We start from the raw sequence: 18,273 nt of genomic DNA on the forward strand, positions 1-18,273 counted from the left end.
TCAATCTTCCCTTTGCAGTCCAGGTTTGGACTCTCCCCCATGAAATGGCACATTAAAGTTGGTTGGAAACATTCAACCAAAAAAGGAACACGATTTTGGTAAGAAAAGTTTTGGGGCTTTTGACCAGCTCTAGTTAACATTCATTGCAGATGCAACATTTTCAATGCTGTTTCCTGAAAATAGAGACTATTCACCAACAAGGTGATAGACAATTCCATTTTCTTTCAATAAAGCAAATGTAAATACTGGAAAAAAGCCACAGTAATAACACTTCAAGAAACTTGGGATACATGTACTATAATAATTCTATAATCCATAGAATAACTTAGGTTGGAAAAAGCCTCTTGAGGCCCAACCATCCCTCTGCTCAAAACAGGTCCAATTAGTTCAGTCTGCTTGGGAACATGTTTAGCTGAGTTTCAACTCTCTTCAAGGACAGAGATTCCACAAACACATTGCTTCAAGGATTCATAGATCTGTGGATAGGACAATGGATTGAGACTTTAAATCCATTTCCAGTGGTGTTAAATTCCTTGTGACAGGAGTTTAAGAGTTACATACTCTCTTATGTGACCTTGGATGATTCAGTTTCTCTACTTGCAAGTCTAAATTATTCAAAACTCCTGCCTAATTATATTACTGCATTTTAAACACTGTCTAAATAACAACATATTCAAAGATGCTATCACTGCAAAGTAAATGTTTTTAAGTCCTTGGATTCCACCATGGGAAGAATGAAGCTAAACAAACAAGGCTTTACATAAACCAGCAGACTATACTTTAAACTCTTACAGCAGCCTCAACACATTGAGGCCTAAACTATTGGCATCTTCACCTCTTGACTTTTTTACAGGCGACTTTCTTCAGGGTGTATAGTTCTCCCCAGTATTGGCATCCTTTTCATTATTAAGTCAATGACCAGAGTGGTTTCATTTTGGTTACCTTATTATCAGATGTTATATGAAAAGAATATTTTTTTTTCTTCCACATTAAACTGTAGGTATTGTCTTTCTGCCCACAGTACCAAATCCTTGCATGATGTTCTCATCAGGAGTAGTGCATGTAATGACTGATTCCTGTTTTGATGATGAACAGCCTTTGCCCAGAAGCCTTTGCTCAGAAGATTATCACATTGTTGAGGACAGCCATTTTCTTTATACTGCTTATAATTTACACTCTGTCTAATAAAGTTTCATACACAGTATATCTGTGTGGGATATTAACTGTATCCTTCCTCCCATCAGCACCACTTAGACTATGCAGGTGATAAATCCAAAATAGGGAGATCCCACTTTCAGTCACTGTTGTTTCTGCTGGCATTTTGTTTAAAGATATTTCTTTGAATTTCTACATGTATCATCTGAATCCTCTTTTTTTTCCAGATAAATTTGAATCACCATAAATTTACAACATCATGATCTACAAATTAGACATTACAGCATGCAACAGGAGTAAATTGAGTTTAGTTCACCAATTACCAGTGTACCTTATTTCAAATAGCACCCAACTAATTTCTTAAGGGACATGTAAATCTCCGCCTACTGTGGAGAAATCATAGAGCTTACCCCTGAAATCATAGAGCTTTAAGGTTAAGAATGTCACAATATTTGAAGTCCTGTGGACACTACACTTCTTTCTGCATGATATTCATATGGCTTTCTCACATCCCATATCCTCATTTGGGCTGTGACACTAAAGGAATGATAGTCAGATGTCTGAAATGGGGTTTTTTTTCAAAATGAAGCAAAAAAGATGATACATCATTTAAAAACTCCCAAGAGTGGGACCACAGGACTGCTTCATTCCAGACTCTTCCTCAGCACTCTTGAACAAACCTACCGTGTTCAGTTTCTGACCTCTGACATTCAGATACTAAACCATTCACAGCTCCTCAAGGCTTAGCACAGGATCTGAAAAGGCTTCCGCAGCCCTTCCTTCGTAAAGACAGTGAAACAGCACATTATTTACACTGGTTGCATTTGCAGGACTTATTAACGTTGCAGCCTGCATAGGCGGACTTGGATGTTGCATAGAAATCCTTTTAGGAACCTGCGTGCACTGTCATCCGTTGCCGGTTTCAGAAATGAAGGATGCCACAGGGCTGGCCATCAGGTCGGCACACCTACCCCGTATGGCAACCGGGCGGGGGCCCGACCACCGGCGTGTGACAGGGCAAGGTGCCCAGATGGGTTTTACCTGCTGGGAAAACGCCTCCAGCCCCAGCCTGTCCGGAGCGGAGCTCTCCAGAGAAGCACAGCGACATGAGCTACGGGGAGCTCCGCCGGGGAGCGGAGCCGGCCGGGCGGGGTGGCGGCGGACGTCGCACCTTGGCCCGGTGGGGCTTTCCTGGCCGGCACGGCGCGGTACTTTCCGCGCACGGTTAACCTTTGCGTTACTCCCACTGCGCCCGGAGGGGTGGAAACTCCGGGCAGAAATCGCGGAGGGCGGTAAAGGAGGGGAGGTGTTTTTAGGTAACATGAAGTGACAGGGGGCGTTTTGCCGGCCTGCATCAGGGGCCGGCGCGCTGCTCCCAGCGGTTCGCCCCGGGAGGAACAGCGGCGTTCCCGGGCCCGAGGGGCAGCGCCGAGGGGTGCGGAGGTGGTGACGGGGCGGGAGTCGCACGAGCAAGCGGCGGCGGTGTGACATGGAGCGAGGGCCGGCCCCGCCGGCGGGGCGGGGCGCAGCGGCTGCCATGGGGCCAAAGCGTCGGGCGAGGTGCGGCGGGGGCTGGCGGCGCAGCGCTGTGCCCGCGGCCTTCGCCCGCCCCCCTGCCCGGGGCAGCGGCCGTGTCGAGCTCGGGGAGCCGCGGCCGGAGCCGCCGCCGAACAAAGGCGCGGGCGGGCGCAGTGACTTCACCGCCGGGTCCGCCCCCGCACTCCCGCTCGCCCGCGGAACCTGCCCCGCTGCCGTCTCCTGGCAACCCGCAGGGACGGCGGGCCCGGCTCGCACCCTCCGCGCTGGGGCCGGACAGCGCCGCGCAGCGCCGCCGGCCGCGGTCTCCCGTCCTCCTCCCTTCGCCGTCCTCGGCAGACCCCGGCCCCCCGACGCGGAGAGGCGGCCGCCGCGGCGGCTCGGGACGGCGCCGGGCAGCGCCCACCTGGCCCCGGCGGGGGCGGGCAGGGGGCGGCCGTCCCCGCCCCCCCCGGCAGCCACCCTCTTCGCCCGAGGGAGGTGCGGAGCCGCCGGCGCCGCTCCCCGCGCGGTGCCAGGAGCCTCCCCGCGCCCCCCGGGCAGGGCGGGCGGCGAGGCGCCCCTGGCGCGCCGGGCTGGAGGCGGATGGAGGGAGCCAAGCTCCGCGCTCGGCCGGGGCCCCGCTGCTGCCGGGGGGGGGGCGGCCCTGGCGGGGCGCGGGGGCGCGGCTGGCGCTGCCCCCGAGATGCGGCGGCCCCCGCCCGCCCCGCCGAGCGTCCTACCTGTGCCGGGCCCGCCGCCGCCCCTCCCCCGGCCCCGCCGCCGCCGCCCCCGCGGGGGCCGGGACTGAGCGCGCCGCGGCGCCGAGACACGGCCCCGACAAGAGGGAGCGGGAGCGGTGCCGGCCGCGGCGCATGATGTGGGTGCCGCTGCTGGCGTGCCTCACCGCGGGGATCGTCTCCGTGCCCAGGTGCCAGCGCGGCCCCGGAGCCTTCCTCGGGGCGGCCTGGCTGCTGGCCGCCGTGCCGGGACTCTGCCAGCGCTGTAAGTGTCCGAGCGCACTGGGGCTGCTCACCGTGCTGGTTGGGTTTGTGGCTGGGTTCGGTTCTGGCGCGGGGTCGTGCGTGGGTGGGGGGCTTGTCCGGGCCCGGCGGCTGCCTTGGGCACAGCGCTGACAGCTGGGACCGCGCGGTGCCGCCGGCACTCGCCGGTACCTGCAGGAAGAGCCGGGCTGGAGCGGCTGCCCAAACCTCGCACCCCCGGGCCAGCCCGTGACTTCACTGTCCTCGCCTTTAGGGAGCCGTGGTGGCTCCCGGGGAGTATCGCCCTCCAGGGTGCTGCGGGTCCTGAAGTGCACCCTCCGCAGCACATCGTAAAGCGGCACCCGGACCCGCCCGGGGCACCCAAGCTAGGGATGGACAGTTCTTGGGGATGGTAACACTGTTTTACGTAGTTTATATGGCATGCAGTGGCAGGGTTAAATAGGGATAGAGCTACGAGAAGATTGTCTTCTGTTTACCTTGGGATAATGCGCATGTTGACAGTTCCCCGGGAGCTACGGTCCTCGGGTGAAAAAGGCTCTGGTAAATGTGGGTAACCCCTCGCGTTGTGGAATTGCTTCCCAAAGCCCCGGGCATCAGTTTTAATGTGTGCGAGCTGAGAGGGGTTTGTGCAAATGTACTTTAGTTCAGCAGTTGACAAAGCAAGCAGGTTAGTCAAGTATTTCATAAAGGATCTTACTTAGCTAGCAGTAATCATAAAAGCAGATCTGGTTGTCAGTCATCTTTCTGTATTTTTTTTCTGCCTGTGGAATAATTGGCATTTCCCAGCTTAAGCCTGGAGCTGATTTAAAATGTGAACATGCAACCTCTGAAACTAAGATTTACAATGGGAACAATGTATTAGTCTTAAGTTCTTTATTGCATATGTGACAAATTCATGCCTAATTCAGCAGGATTTGCCCAGTGCTATTAAAAACAATGGAATAATTTGTTAACTTTCATAGGATAATTTATTTTGGTTTTTTGGCTTCGTATTTTGAATTCAGAACCAAACTAAATGTCAATAGGAAAAATAAAATACATTATTAAATTCCTTATGAAACATGACATCTTGTATGTAGTATCCCAGATTCTTTTTTATGCAGTGCAATTGAGTTGAAAGGCTAATTGAAACTTTATGAAGAGGATGGTTCTGTGCCTGAATGCAGTGTTGTGCTTGCTCATGAGTGTAGTTCCTGGGTACATACTAGTGCAAATAATGCATCAGAACAGAATGCCACAGGGGGGAGGTTGTGCATGGGGCTTTTGTGCCAGAGGATGCTTGCTGTCTTTGTTATGCTTCATAGTGAAAATATATATGGGCAATGCGTCATGGGTTATGTGTTTATTGTGACAACAGCTCTCAGATTGTGCAGACTGTAACTCACATAGACCTTGTTTTTTTCCTTTTTGTTTGAAACCTCTGCTAATTCATGAAAGCTGAAAGGCACACTGAATTCTTTCCTTCATACATAATCACTTTACAGGCTACAGCCGCAGTTGAAGCAAGAAAAGTGTTCTGTTTTGTTTTTCTGTGAATGAACTCGTGAAATTTTTTGTTATTATTAATGTTATTTGTGATTTTTACATTTGGTTGTGATAGCCAGTGCAGCACCACCTGAGTTCTTTGAATGTCTGCAGACTGCTTTGAGAGAGACTGGGCAGCAGCTCCATGTACAGATATTTGGCAGCATGGCTTTGTTCAAGCAGCCACTCCTCTTTGCTTCTGCATCGACTGTGCTGGGCATGGAGAAAAGCATCATGCTGTTCCCGTGCCATCAGCAAGTCCAGTTTATTTATGTGCAGAATTGGCAGAACCTGCATATCTGTTGCACTGAATATACAGTTCTAAAAGAGACTGGAAATAATATGAAATGTACATGCAAGTCAGATTTATTTCATTCTTGTTGGAGCATTTGTGGATCTTCTAATTGAAAAATTGAGAGCTTGATACTACCTGAGTTATTTGTTCTGCAAACTGCAGTTTGAGATGTGAGTCATTGCTTGGGTATAAGTAAATGTAGAATTTGGCGCAGGGTTTGAAGTTACAAGGAGCGGAAAAGGAAATCTCACAATGCTGTAAATTTGCAATTCCCAAATTACAGGTTCTGTAAGCTCAGATAAAAAGAGTAGTATAGCTGCCTTCTACAAAGAGTCCCTTGTTCAATAAGTCTCACCAAAAGGAAATTTGCAGCTCAGTAAGCCAACTATAACAAATACCTGACATAAGAATCAAGCAAGTTCTGTAGAGATTTCTGCAGATCCTTACACTTAGGTTTGAACATTAAAACCTGACAAACTCCTAAAGATGTAAACCAGTGAACTGAATAAAAGCTGGATTCTAGACCAAAAGCATGTGTATGCATTGTGCTAACTAGTTGAGTAAGTGCTCACTTCAGTGAAGACAGTTCCCTTGCCTTGTTCAGAAAACAACTGCTGAAACTCTTTATTTTTTACCTGCTGTATAAGGACATGGGTTATGTGGTCCTTAACTACTGAAGAATGACTGATTGGTCAGGGTTAACAGAGGATGTTGGTTCAAATCTCAGCAGTGTCCCAAAACCAGTTATAATTAAAATTAAAATCTGAAAACTAAGGTATTTGATGCTTTCCAAAATACCTAGGTTTTACTTCTATGAAACGCTAGTAAACAGAGTGTACTTGTGATGTGCAAACAGAGATGAGATGGAATGAAAAATCTTTATCTCTGGTTTAAAAGTTGGAGAACAGTCACACAGCAATTCTCTTAGATAGCTGTGATTGACAGTCTCTTTAAATACCAACTTCAAAAGTTTGTATTTTCAGTCTTCTTTAGAGTGTCATTTGGAAAGACGACTGGGGAAAGAGGGATCTGTGATTATTAAGGGGTCAGTTGTTAATTGATTTATTCCAATAGCATGACTTTTGATTGATTAATTTTCTCCCATCAAGGTTTTTGGTGCTTCGCCAGTCTTGTCACATCAGATTTCCATGTATTCCCTGCATAAGAAAGTTTTATAAGCCATTACTGTGTTACTTCTCAAAGGAATAAGAAAAGCTATTCAAACCACCCATGGAAGTTTTTGAAGAGAGGTGATCAGGAAATGTCCCATGACACACACACAAGCACACAAAAAAGTCTGAAATAAAAGAAACATCATGATAGCTTTAATTGGTGTTTGTCTGTTAATTCTCTTGTGTACTCATGCGGCCCATTTTCTTTTGAGACTCAGTGGAAGAAACCGAGTTGTATGGAATACCCAACACTGAGCCAGTTCAGCTTTTCCCGAGGCTTAAAACAATCCAAGAAGAAGAAAAAACTCATTTTTCATTTCCTGAGTCTGCGTGGGTGACCTGCTCCCTAGGGCTAATGGACCATCTTTGGGAAAGCCAACCTTTGGGAACCAGCCGTTGGGAAAAACAACCTGGGTGTTTGAGAGGGCTGTAAGTCACAGTTCTGAGGAGTAGTGAGGGGGAGGTTTGTTTATGTATGCATTGCTAGAGGAGCAGATTTTGCCCATAACATGCATACATTTGCTTTGTCTCTTTGAGGGGCTTAGGTGGTAAGGTTCTTTTTGTATTTTATGGATTTTACAAGTTGAATGAAACTCGTAGTTGCATGTGTATTATTTACAATGTTTTCATGCTACAGATGTTTGAGATGAGACTGGGAAAAGAGGAGAGGGGCAGTTTATGAACTAGAAGAGCAATAGTCATACTCCTGATGCTCTGGGAAGGTCATCTCTGTCACTTTGGATATGCTGTTGCTGAGGAAAGTTATCAAGGCAGCCTGAAGACTGCATGCAGCAGAAATACTCTCTACAGTTTGAAGAGGCAGTCACTTCTTTTTGGGCCTTTAAACTTTCAAGGACCAGAACTGCAACAACTGAGAAAACAAAATCTACACCCCCTTAGTCAAGAGGCCTGAATGAATACATTTGATTTTCCATTACAGTGCAATCTAAGTTTAATTTACTTCCCCAGACCATCAGAAAGATGTCAGAATGTTAACTTCATGGAAGCTGAAGAAAATTTTCATTAAATGACCTCTATTCCACAAGTGGACATTAAAACTTCAGATTGTAACCACCTTTAGACTTTATAGAGCACATAAATGCTGGTAATAGTTTTCAAATTCCTATGAAGAATTTGTGATGAGTTTCCCATGTTGTGTCTTGAGTTTGGGACAATTAGAACTAATTATTAGAGGTTGGCTAGTTATTGTAGGAGAAGAAAATATGAAGATATTTTATTTACAAATTGTGTAAGTTGACATGGGCTGCTGATACTTATCAAGACTTTGTCAGAAAGTCATCATTATTTTTGTAAGTTCTTACTTAGAAACTAGGTACCTCACATTTCTGGGTGCCTTCTGCCAAGTAACAAGTTGTAGGATGAGAGGAAATAGCCTCAAGTTGTGCCAGGGAAGATTTAGATTGGATATCAAGAAAAAATTCTTCACCAAAAAGGCTGTCAAGCCTTGGAACAGGCTGCCTGGGGAAATGGACAAGTCATCATCTCTGGAGAGATTTAAAAGACACATAGATATGCTCAGGAACATGTTTTAGTGGTGGGCTTGTGCTGGACTAACAGCTGGACCTGAGGATTTCAAGGGTCTTTTCCAGCCTAAATGATTCTATGATTCAAGGAGATACTCCTGAGCCTACATGTGCCTTTCTTTTCCTCATCTCTGAAAAGTTCCACCACTTATATGGAGGTAGAATCATTCAGGACTAAAACTTGAAGTTCAACAGAAGCCTCAGACAGGTGCATATAAACTCAAGTTTTTGATGTAAATGTATATCAGTGTAGAGGATTAGTGGTGGACTTGGCAGTATTGGGTTAAGCGTTGGCCTTAGCGGTCCTTTCCAGCCTAAATTACTCTGATTCTATCCTATGATTCTATGAATAAATCTGATGTAAGAAACATTAACCTTAATGTACAAATTAAATCTACATTACCTACATGATTTTTTTTTTCAACAATGCATATTTTAAAAATTGCATATAGAAAAGCTTTTAGATCAGGATAGATGTATCTTAAACAGTGATTGGGATTTAATGAGTTCTGTCAGGGTAAGAAGGACAGGTGGAATAACTTGGTGTTCTGACCTTTGAAGTTTGCTCAGTGTTATTAAAATATATTAATGGCACTAAAGTCATATGTTATATTTTTGAAGCTTACATATGTGAACTATTTAGTTCTTTTACTGTAACTGGTAATCCAGACATCTTGGTAGAAATTTTACCTCTCATGATGAATTTACCGAAAAATAAAACTGGAGAAGAGTATTGTTTCCATTTTTTTAATAAACTTTCTGGTTTGTTTGTTTGGTTTGTTTTTTAAATTTTTTTAAATAAAATTCTTAAGGCCTCAGTGCTTCTCATTCTGCTTTCATCCTCCCTTACAGCTAAATCATGTTTTCAAAGTTCCCGTATCTCCACTACTAATTGCTGACTTCTGTCTAACCAGTGGAAAGATGTAATAATTCTTTCTCATCTGCTTAAGCAAACATAATTTTTGATGGAAAAAATAGAATATGGTCTGTCATTCCTTTCTAAGTACTTGAACTTTATTAATTTTTTTTCCTTTTGGCAGTTTACATAAGTGGACTTGGGCTATTTAGTTTAACTTTTGGGAAGGAAGTTGGGCTCTAATGAATTAATTCACTGTACACTGTAATGGAACCTTTCTCCAAGAAGAAAAGTAAGCTTCTTGCCAGCCATTCAGGATTCCCCCTTGTTCTGGTGGCAGAACAAGAATAACCCCTTGAGCAAAATGTAAGTGTTTCAGGATGATCGGAATTTACAGCATTAAAAAGCTGCCAAAAAAGCAACTTCTAGCTGAGGCTAAATTGGCCTAAATTGAAAACTTTGCAAAACTCATAATTGACTTTTTTCTTTATATGTTTCTCTGCTTCCCATGACTTCATTGTCATATGCCTGTGGTGACTTCTTGGTATTTACCCATGGTGACAATAATAATGTGTCTGAAGTATTTATGGTCATCAGAAGATAGACAAATTTTTTTAACTATGCTTATTGGAGGAGGAAATTTCTGGAGCTTCAGGCGGGTAGAATGATGTTCCTAGATGTTTGATTTTTATTTTACTTTAGGCCTCTTCTCTGCGCACTGATTTGGGAGTTAGGTTGTTAGCAACAGCAGTTAATTTGGTTCAGATATTGCAGACTTTAGTATTTTTTGGTGTTTTGCAATGTTGGCAGTGTTATGAATACATCTGCATGATGTATGGTGGCATCACGAAAGTATTCCAAGTCTGATTAGACCAGTAGCTGCCCTTTCCAAAATAAATTCTGTTCCCTCTCTATGTTCAAGGGAAATAGGCTAAGTGAATTCTGTTTTTTCTATACTTGAGAATACAATTTATTTCCATCTTATCTCTGCAGGGTGGAAAGGGTTAGTACTGTGCTGAGGACAACTTGCTTCTCTCAGATGGGAGCTTCTTCCTGGAAACAACCAAGTTTCCATCTTTTTGTTCAAACAAGACTACCAGGAAACAAGAAAACTTGTAACAACTTACACGCTGGCACAAATGGCACAAAATAACTAAATAAAACTAATGACATCAGCAAGCAGGCTCTTCCAATCTAAGCAAAATTGTTGGAGTGCATTTTGCTGTTAAAAATGTTGTGGCATTACTTCAGAACATTAAATAAACCACTACCTGTTTAAAACCTAGAATTTACATGTTTGAAGTTTGTCCCTTAGAGAGCATTTAAGCTGCACCTGCAGACCATACACATACATATGTGAATACTTCCTTGAAGGAGCAGAAGCTTGCATTCAAAGAGTCTGTGTGCACCTGTAGTTTAGTTATAGTTAGTATGTGAGTCTGCATATTTTATAGCCTGCAGTCAGGTTTTGTGTAATCTTTGCCCCCAGATTATAAAAATTTAACAGGCTAAACCTAACCTAGAGGTTGGTCAGTGTCTGTTCCTAGACAGGAGGGTTGGGTTTTGAGGTTTTCAATTATGAAAAAATCCCAGAAAGTTTTTTACCAATTTGTCTCAGGGACAATAACCATCTTTGGAGATTGAAAATCCTATTGAAAAGCAAACTGCTGAAAAAACAAATACCAAAGACTTAGTATTCTAGGCAACAGTAACATTTTTTAAATAGCCCTCTTGCATAAATGCTCCTCCCAATCTTGTGGACTACATACAAATCCTTAGGGAGTAGTGGTTATCCTCTCTGATACCAGTCTTAGCTTTTATTTAATATTCATGAGGTTTTGTCATTGTAAGTGTAAACTATGTATTATGCCTTTTATCTTTTGTTTCAACTCTGACCTGTCTCCCTAATCCACACATGCACAGCTTTTAGTTTGGGGCTTTTGGTTTGTTTCAGGAAAATCTTCTGTAAAAGCACAATTGAGTTTATCATTTTGTGTTCAGAACTGAGGGATTTGTTCCCCTAGGGTGTCAGCTTTGGGAATTTCAGTCTAAAATGCAAAGTAGGATTGTTCCAAACCATGTATGCAGATAAAAGAGAGTGAAGTAAGATGTTTGCATTGCTATGGACTGAGAACCTATCAGGTGGTCTTTGGTGACACTGTGTGGGAAGAAATAGCTCTGAGCTATTCTTAGCAATTGCTGATCCTCTGCACTGCTGCTGGGTATGTGAATGAAGACACAGTGCCAGGATGAGGTCATGCTCCTCTGGGGCAGAAAGCAACAATTTGGTGATGATTAGGTATGCAATAAAAAGGTACATTAGAGAAACAATTGGAGGTTGAAGGCCTGGTTGGAGGAGGTAGAGCTATAGAAGATGTGAGAGATAAAGCTTGGGCCTGTCTTTTAATCAAGATTGAAGTTCTTAAGCAGGCAGAAAATAGTAATTTTTATCTATCTACCTTTATAACCATCATGACCTCCTAATTAGGTAAGACTTTACAGAATACACAGGAACATACCAACCATTCAGGGATGTTGATGGGCTACTTGTTAGCAGTGCTTACTAATACACTAATTACTTACTAATTACTAATACAATAAATTAGCAGTGATATATGGCACTAGCCATTCCAGGCTTTGCTCAAGCAGCATGACTGTATTCAAGGTGGCCAACAGGGAGCTTCTAGCTGCTGTAGATGACTGGAGTACAATGCCCATGTCCCATCCTAGGAAACAGAATTAACACAACTCCACACATCTTGAAGTTTCCTTGAAATCAAGGGATTTAATTAAAAAATAAATAAATAAAAATTAATTTCTCTGGTTGCATATGCTTTGCATTTTTATTGGTGTAAAGCTGTGCAAACAAAACCATCAAACCTGTGACATAGAAGCATTAGCTTTTAAGACTGTGGGAAATGAGTCTCTTCTAATGATACACTCCTAGTAAATCTTCCTGTATGTTTTTATTTGCAAGAGACAGGATAGGTTAGTTTCTGAAGCCAAGTAGTCTTTGACTCATTGTTTGCAGGCACGAACTGCATCATCAATAAAATGTAACCATCTCCCAGAAAAGCAGGAAGTTTCACAGAAAGGAGAGGCTGCAAGTAAAGTTGGCTAAGAAACAAAAATTGTGTTGTGAAAAATTTCAAGGTTGCATTGCTTGTTTTCATTCTGTATTGTGGCTTGGGAACAAAGTCAGAGTGGAGTAGTCAACAGCTCTGTCTCATAGTCAAGGCCATGTCTGAGGCTGTGGTTTGAATATTGTGTTTTTAAGTCCTAACTGCGATACCAGTAGCTACTATGGGTAGTACCTTTTCTAAAATGCTGTTATATACATATTTCTGAAAAAAAAATCTTCAAAATTTATATATATATGCACATTAAAAACTTAGGTTGCTATTCATCTGTCTGAGGCTTATGTTCACCAAGTCTTCATCTTGAATGATGTGCAAGCTTCATGTAAGGCTGGAACTTTTCAGAGAGATGAGGGTAAGAAAGACACATGTAGGCTCAGAGAATGTCAGGAGTATCTCCTTGAATTGCAGCATCTTTTAGGCTGGAAATGACCCTTAAGATTCTCTAGTCCAACTGTTAATCCAGCACAGGCCCACCACTAAAACATGTTCCTAAACATCACCTCTACATGTCTTTTAAATCTCTCCAGGGAATGGTGACTCTACCACTTCCCTCGTAAGCCTGTTCCAAGGCTTAACAGCCCTTTCAGTGAAGATATTTTTCCTGATATTCAATCTAAACCTTCCCCAGCACAACTTGAGGCTATTTCCTTTTGTCTTATTGCTTGTTAGCTGGGAGAAGAGGCCAATCTCCACCTTGCTGCAATGTCCTTTTCAAGTATGTCCCTCCTGAGCCTCTTTTTCTCTAGACTAAGCAGCCCCAGCTCCCTCAGCTGCTTTTCATAAGACTTGTGCCAGACCCTTCCCCAGCTCCACTGCCCTTCTCTGGACATGCTCCCATCTCAATGTCTCTTCTGCTAGCAGCTTTCCAGCCCCTTTTACCCCAGCCTGTGGCACCACATGGGGTTGCTCTGACTGAAGTGCTGAACCCAGCACTTTTCCTTATTGAGCCTTACATAATTGGCTCAAAGCCTAGTACGAATATTACTCTCTAATTACAGAAGTGCCCATAAACTTCTTGGCAACTCCATGTCTACATGCCATTACAGAACAGACTTACGATGCATTTTCTGTCCTCCAGTACCAGCTATGACTGTCGTTTTCTGCCAGGGCTTGCCTAATGCTATGTTGACAGAGGTGTCCTCATCTTTTGTCTACGCTGTTCAGCTAAATCCAGTGTCAGCCCTCTCCAGTGGCATCACTCAGACCTTGCACAATGTGCAAAAAAAGGAAGTTGTTTTTTCCTGCATGCTTTGCAAAGACACAAACTCACACAGGGCAGACTGCTGCATTGCTTTGCATTTTAGTGGCTTTTAAAATCACCTGTGTAGCTCTCACTAATGACCCTCGTGTTCAAAAGGCACTGTGTTCATACGGTAATGAAGATTAATTCAGGAACCCCAAAACTCTCAGGGGGAGTATATTGACAGAGTTAGGAATGGAAAGTCCCTATCAGTTATCAAGACTTGTTCACTAGGTATTCTTTTCACTGCCTTTATTTAGATGTGCAAAGACTTCTTATTAATTCTCACCTCTACTTCTTACTATGTCTGTAACCACACTATGGTTTATCTCTTCCAGTTCCATTTTTTCTTTTTAGGAACACTGTAACAGTTGCTTAGTTTGGTTTGGGGGGGGGGGGTGTTTTAGCTTGTTTGTTTGTAAAGGTGTTTTTACACCTTTTGTAAAGCTTGCCAGCTTTACAAAAGTATTTTTTGAGAGCTCAGAATTTAACAGTGTTTTGCACCTTTCTTTTACACATCTTTATTTTCTTAGCAAATTCATGACTCTGCCATACCGAGTTTTAGTTTACTACTTCTTCTGTTGCTGGCAAAAAACATTTTAAAATCAGTGTGCGCTTATATTTTCTGTCTGAATAGTGAAACTAAAGTGCCCAACCATTAATGGAGAAGTGAAACAAATTAACGAATCCCATATGTAATAGAATAAAAGAGAGAAGAAAGAAAAGTTGTTTGGTATTCTTCTCAAGTAATCTTAGGATTTTATTACAAAGCGTAAAAAGTGTACAGTATTCAAGTTGAAATCTCCTTTCCTGGGCAAGGTTGTGTACCTCTTAAAGCTGATTTTGAGGCATACCTTGTAATCTTCTTGGAAAATCTGGTGATGGCATAGTGTGTTTTTAAAACATGGCACAAAAGGCAGAGAGAATTATTTCTTGTTTGGGAAAAAAAAAAGAGGGGAAAAATCCCTAATTCCAGGTCTGTGTTTTAGGATTGGCAGTTAAAGCACAGGCACTCATTTTTTTCCTGTAATCTGAGCAAGTAACTGTCCAACACAATAATCATGGAAAAATAATCCCTCCTCTGTAGCATTTTTATAATGCTTTTCATTGTACCTGTGCGCTCCACCAAAGTGAATCAGGACGCCATGTGTTAGGTGGGACAGCCACTGTCTGTCCCCTCTGCAGGGTCATGTTGCTCTGCTCTGAAGACAGAAAGGTGAAGGTAACTGCAGTATACTACATAAAAACTGCAGCTTTCCTCATAGATTGGGTTATACACGAGTTACTGAAGGCCCCATTCATTATCTGTGCAAGGCATAGCCTGGCTGGTTGCTGCCCTAGAACAAGATTAGATGCACAGTTGAAGGAAAACCAGCTCTATAGAAGCTGAATAATTTCCTATCTTCTTGCTTTAATGAGTCTTCATCAGTCTGAGGGATCAGGGAGTATAAGCTGCAAGCTCTATTTTGGCTTTCTCTTTTAAGAAAGCGAGTGGTACACCCTCCAAAACCAGCACAAGCGTGTACCAACTGTGAAGCTGATACAAATCCAAATTCTTGGCTGTACTTGAACAAAGTGCTGTCTGTTTGAAAACCTGTTTAACATCCCCTCTGAGACGCCAGAGTGCTTTATTGCTATTTCATCTCTGAGATAAATACCCTGACTGTGATAAGGTTACTTTCATAATAAGGAGGCAGGATATAATTATAACATATATGATGTTTGTCTTGCCTTGATCCCTCTTGTTGGAGAGAGTTTAGGCTTGCCTCACCTGTGATCACTGTAAATAGCTGTAGTTGTTGGAGCATGGTTGTAATTTTGTGGAGTAGGCTGGAAAAGTGTAGTTTAACCTGATGCACTTTTTATTATATGCATATGCCTGTGCAGTTCCCAGCACAGAATTTGGCCCTTGTCAAAAATACCTTTTGGCATACATCAGTTCAAACTAAGCCAGTAGAAACTAGCCCTTAGCTTTGGCTGAACAGTAACTCAGTCTTGTCTGGACTCTGTTTTTGGTGAAGTGGCAGGAAAAATCTCAGTTCTTTTTTAAGTCAACTCATAAAAAAAAAATTTCTTGCTTTACTATGATTTTTTTTAAGTAACTGAAGAGTTTATACCTAAACAGTAATGGTTTTAGAGTACGCTTACAACTAAATAATAATATTTGATGAACAAAAGCACATCCATAAATGTTACTGTTTTAATGGACTATGTACTTGGGAACCAGAGTAATGATGTAGACAGAATAATAAATAAAGAAATTAATTCAACTTTTTCAAGTTTCTCTTTATTAAAAACAAAAAATTTCAACCTTTTGCTCCAAAGGTACCAAGCTTGCCAATCTGTGACTTCCTGTGGTGAAAAATTGAGCTCTTGAGAGTTATCAGCAAAGAGATTTGCATCCAGCAGTACCATATATCTCATTTGTTAAAGTGTTTTATCATCTGTGATCACACTGAAACTGGATTTTAAGATTTTTTTTTTGTCTTAGCAGTCTTCAAAGGCACACAGACCCCCCCCTATATTTTACTAGACAGGCTGTATTAATAAACTAAATCAAGTTTCAATAGATTACATAAACTAACCACACAGAAAAAAAATGGGACAGTTATTTTTCAGTCAGTTTTCCAATACATCTGGAAAATGGCAGATAGACACATATTGTTGTTTCTTTTAGCAAGTGCATATTAAATAAAAAAGGTCTTAATATTTTGTTATGTGACAAATGGCATTTAAATTAAAGTATGTGTTTTGCAGACTGGATTATATGTCTTAAGAAAAAAGTCTCAGATTTTGTTGCAGGAAATTAATTAGGCCAGGCTTATTATTTGGCTTACTTGGTTTACTGATTGCAGTGACAAGGAATTAATCTTTCTTATTCCTTATCGGAACAGCTAGAAACACAGGTTTCTCATTTTTTCATGTCAGCTATTTATTCTTATCAGAACAGCTCTGTCTCTTAGAGTGGATATGAGCTTGAATGGGTAACTTCAAAGTTCATATAGTTTTCTCCCTGTTTTGCTCCATGGTGGTCTTAAAACCACTATTATGCTGCAGATCAGCAACTTATATTTTTCCTTGTCCTTTGAAACTTTTACTGAATCTATCACTCTTTTTCTTGTAACACCTTTCATGTCTGCTATCTTTGATATCGACTTGAAGATGGGAGGGATGTTTGTGTGCCAAGAACAATTACATTCCTTTTATTTTTACTACTCCTTCAACAACTTTTCATTCTTTGCACTTTATGAATACTGTCTAGAAAGGGATCTGTGTTAAGGCCTACAACCCTGTGCATGTCAGTACCTACCCAAAACCTTCATACTTTTTTCCCTCTCCTGCAGTGTGTGGCAACATTTTCTATGGCCTCCAGGTCTCCTCTTTCAGACTGCAGAACATAAAGTGCAGTTGCGATCTTATAAGTGCAAAAAAAAGTTATATTGTGTTAGTGCTGAATGAGCTTACTGTCATTTCACATCCAAGTTAAACTTGCTATGTTTGTTTTTATAACAAAAAAGACCAAACAAAAACCTTTAAACCTTTCAGATTTTGTCTTGTTCTTTTCTCTCTCCTTAGCAACTCCTCCTTTATTTATCCCTACCAACCTCTCCCACCTTTTAATCAGTTTTCCCTGTGTTCCAGCACCTTCCTGGGCTGCTTTTCAACTTACAGTTTATATCATACCTGTAGGTCTCCATTTATGCTGTTTTTCTCACATTGCGTTCATGGCAAAAGTTGTCAGCAGCGATTGATATGAAATAGAAATATAGATGTTATTTAAATTGCCATTAACATACACATTATCGGTATAATGCTGCAATTGTGCTGCACTAGGCTTGTTAATACTGATAATAGTATATGTGTTGTTGATATTCATAACATGCAAACTGTGGTTAGTGCCTTGCATCAGCCATTGTTCTAAGTGACCTGTTGAAAACTACATCTTAGAATCCATATCTGAAATCAACAAAATAAATATAAATAAAAGATATTTTAGCACATATTTTCCTAATACAGCTGTTCACTAAGAAGTTTGTCTCATTACCCAGAAAGAGAGATGGTTTGCATTATTATTGCAGGCTGGAAAGAAATAATCTTAGACAGTGCATGTTGCCATAATTTTGGATGAAAACCAAATCTTTCCTCAAACTGTTTTAATATGATGATGCCTGCTATCACAATGGACAATTAACATATGTAGTCTTTTGTTTACAGAAATTAAATTTATTTTTTCCCTGTATATTTTCTAATATGGCATACTCAACATGTCACAAAACAGTGTTGTTAAACAGCACTGCTACCAAGCTGTGCATTTTATACCCTCCATGTAACTCTTAGCAGGTGACTTCTGTCTTGTTTAGAGGTGCACTGGTCTGCAAGAGACTTGTGCTCAAAATGCTGAAAAAATACACTAATGCTGGCATTCAAGCTGAGCTGACCAAGTCCCTTGAAAAGACTTCTCAATACCAACTGCCAGAGTTTCATAGGAAAGAGCAGTAACTTAAGCAATGATCTATAAAACAAAGATGTGAAAAGGATATAAAGGACTTTGCTGGTAGACATGTAAGTAGGCACAATTTGTGCAATTGTTGGTACAGAATGATGTGTCTTCAATCTGTGACACATGTAGTGTTGGATGCATTTCTATTTGCTTCTGGAAAAGAAAATCTTCCTCTTCTGGGAAACTATTCATTGCAAAAATGAATATGCAGAGGGGGAATATTTATAGAAGGTGAGAAAATACTTTGGGTTTCATGAGGAGTGAATAATGAATAATTCAGTCAAGTGTAAATGACTTAAAGGGAAAGTGTCTATGAAAAGATAAGCT

General features: G+C 41.9%; 1 protein-coding gene across 4 annotated transcripts in view; it reads left to right on the forward strand.

Annotated features, from left to right (window-relative positions):
* The first annotated feature begins 3,502 nt into the window (after window positions 1-3,502).
* Window positions 3,503-18,273, forward strand: part of ITGB8 (integrin subunit beta 8) — a 72,316-nt gene continuing 57,545 nt past the window's right edge. For 3 of the 4 annotated variants that reach the window (XM_088162843.1, XM_088162846.1, XM_088162845.1), the window contains exon 1: window positions 3,504-3,675. In XM_088162843.1, coding sequence (XP_088018969.1) covers window positions 3,546-3,675 — 130 coding nt within the window. In that variant the 5' untranslated portion in view covers window positions 3,504-3,545. Of the gene's footprint in view, window positions 3,676-18,273 lie in introns of all 4 variants that reach the window. The other variant, XM_014894373.2, reaches the window with a different exon arrangement.

The sequence above is a fragment of the Sturnus vulgaris genome, chromosome 1, assembly GCF_052056855.1.
Source record: "Sturnus vulgaris isolate bStuVul1 chromosome 1, bStuVul1.hap1, whole genome shotgun sequence".
Lineage (NCBI taxonomy): Eukaryota > Metazoa > Chordata > Aves > Passeriformes > Sturnidae > Sturnus > Sturnus vulgaris.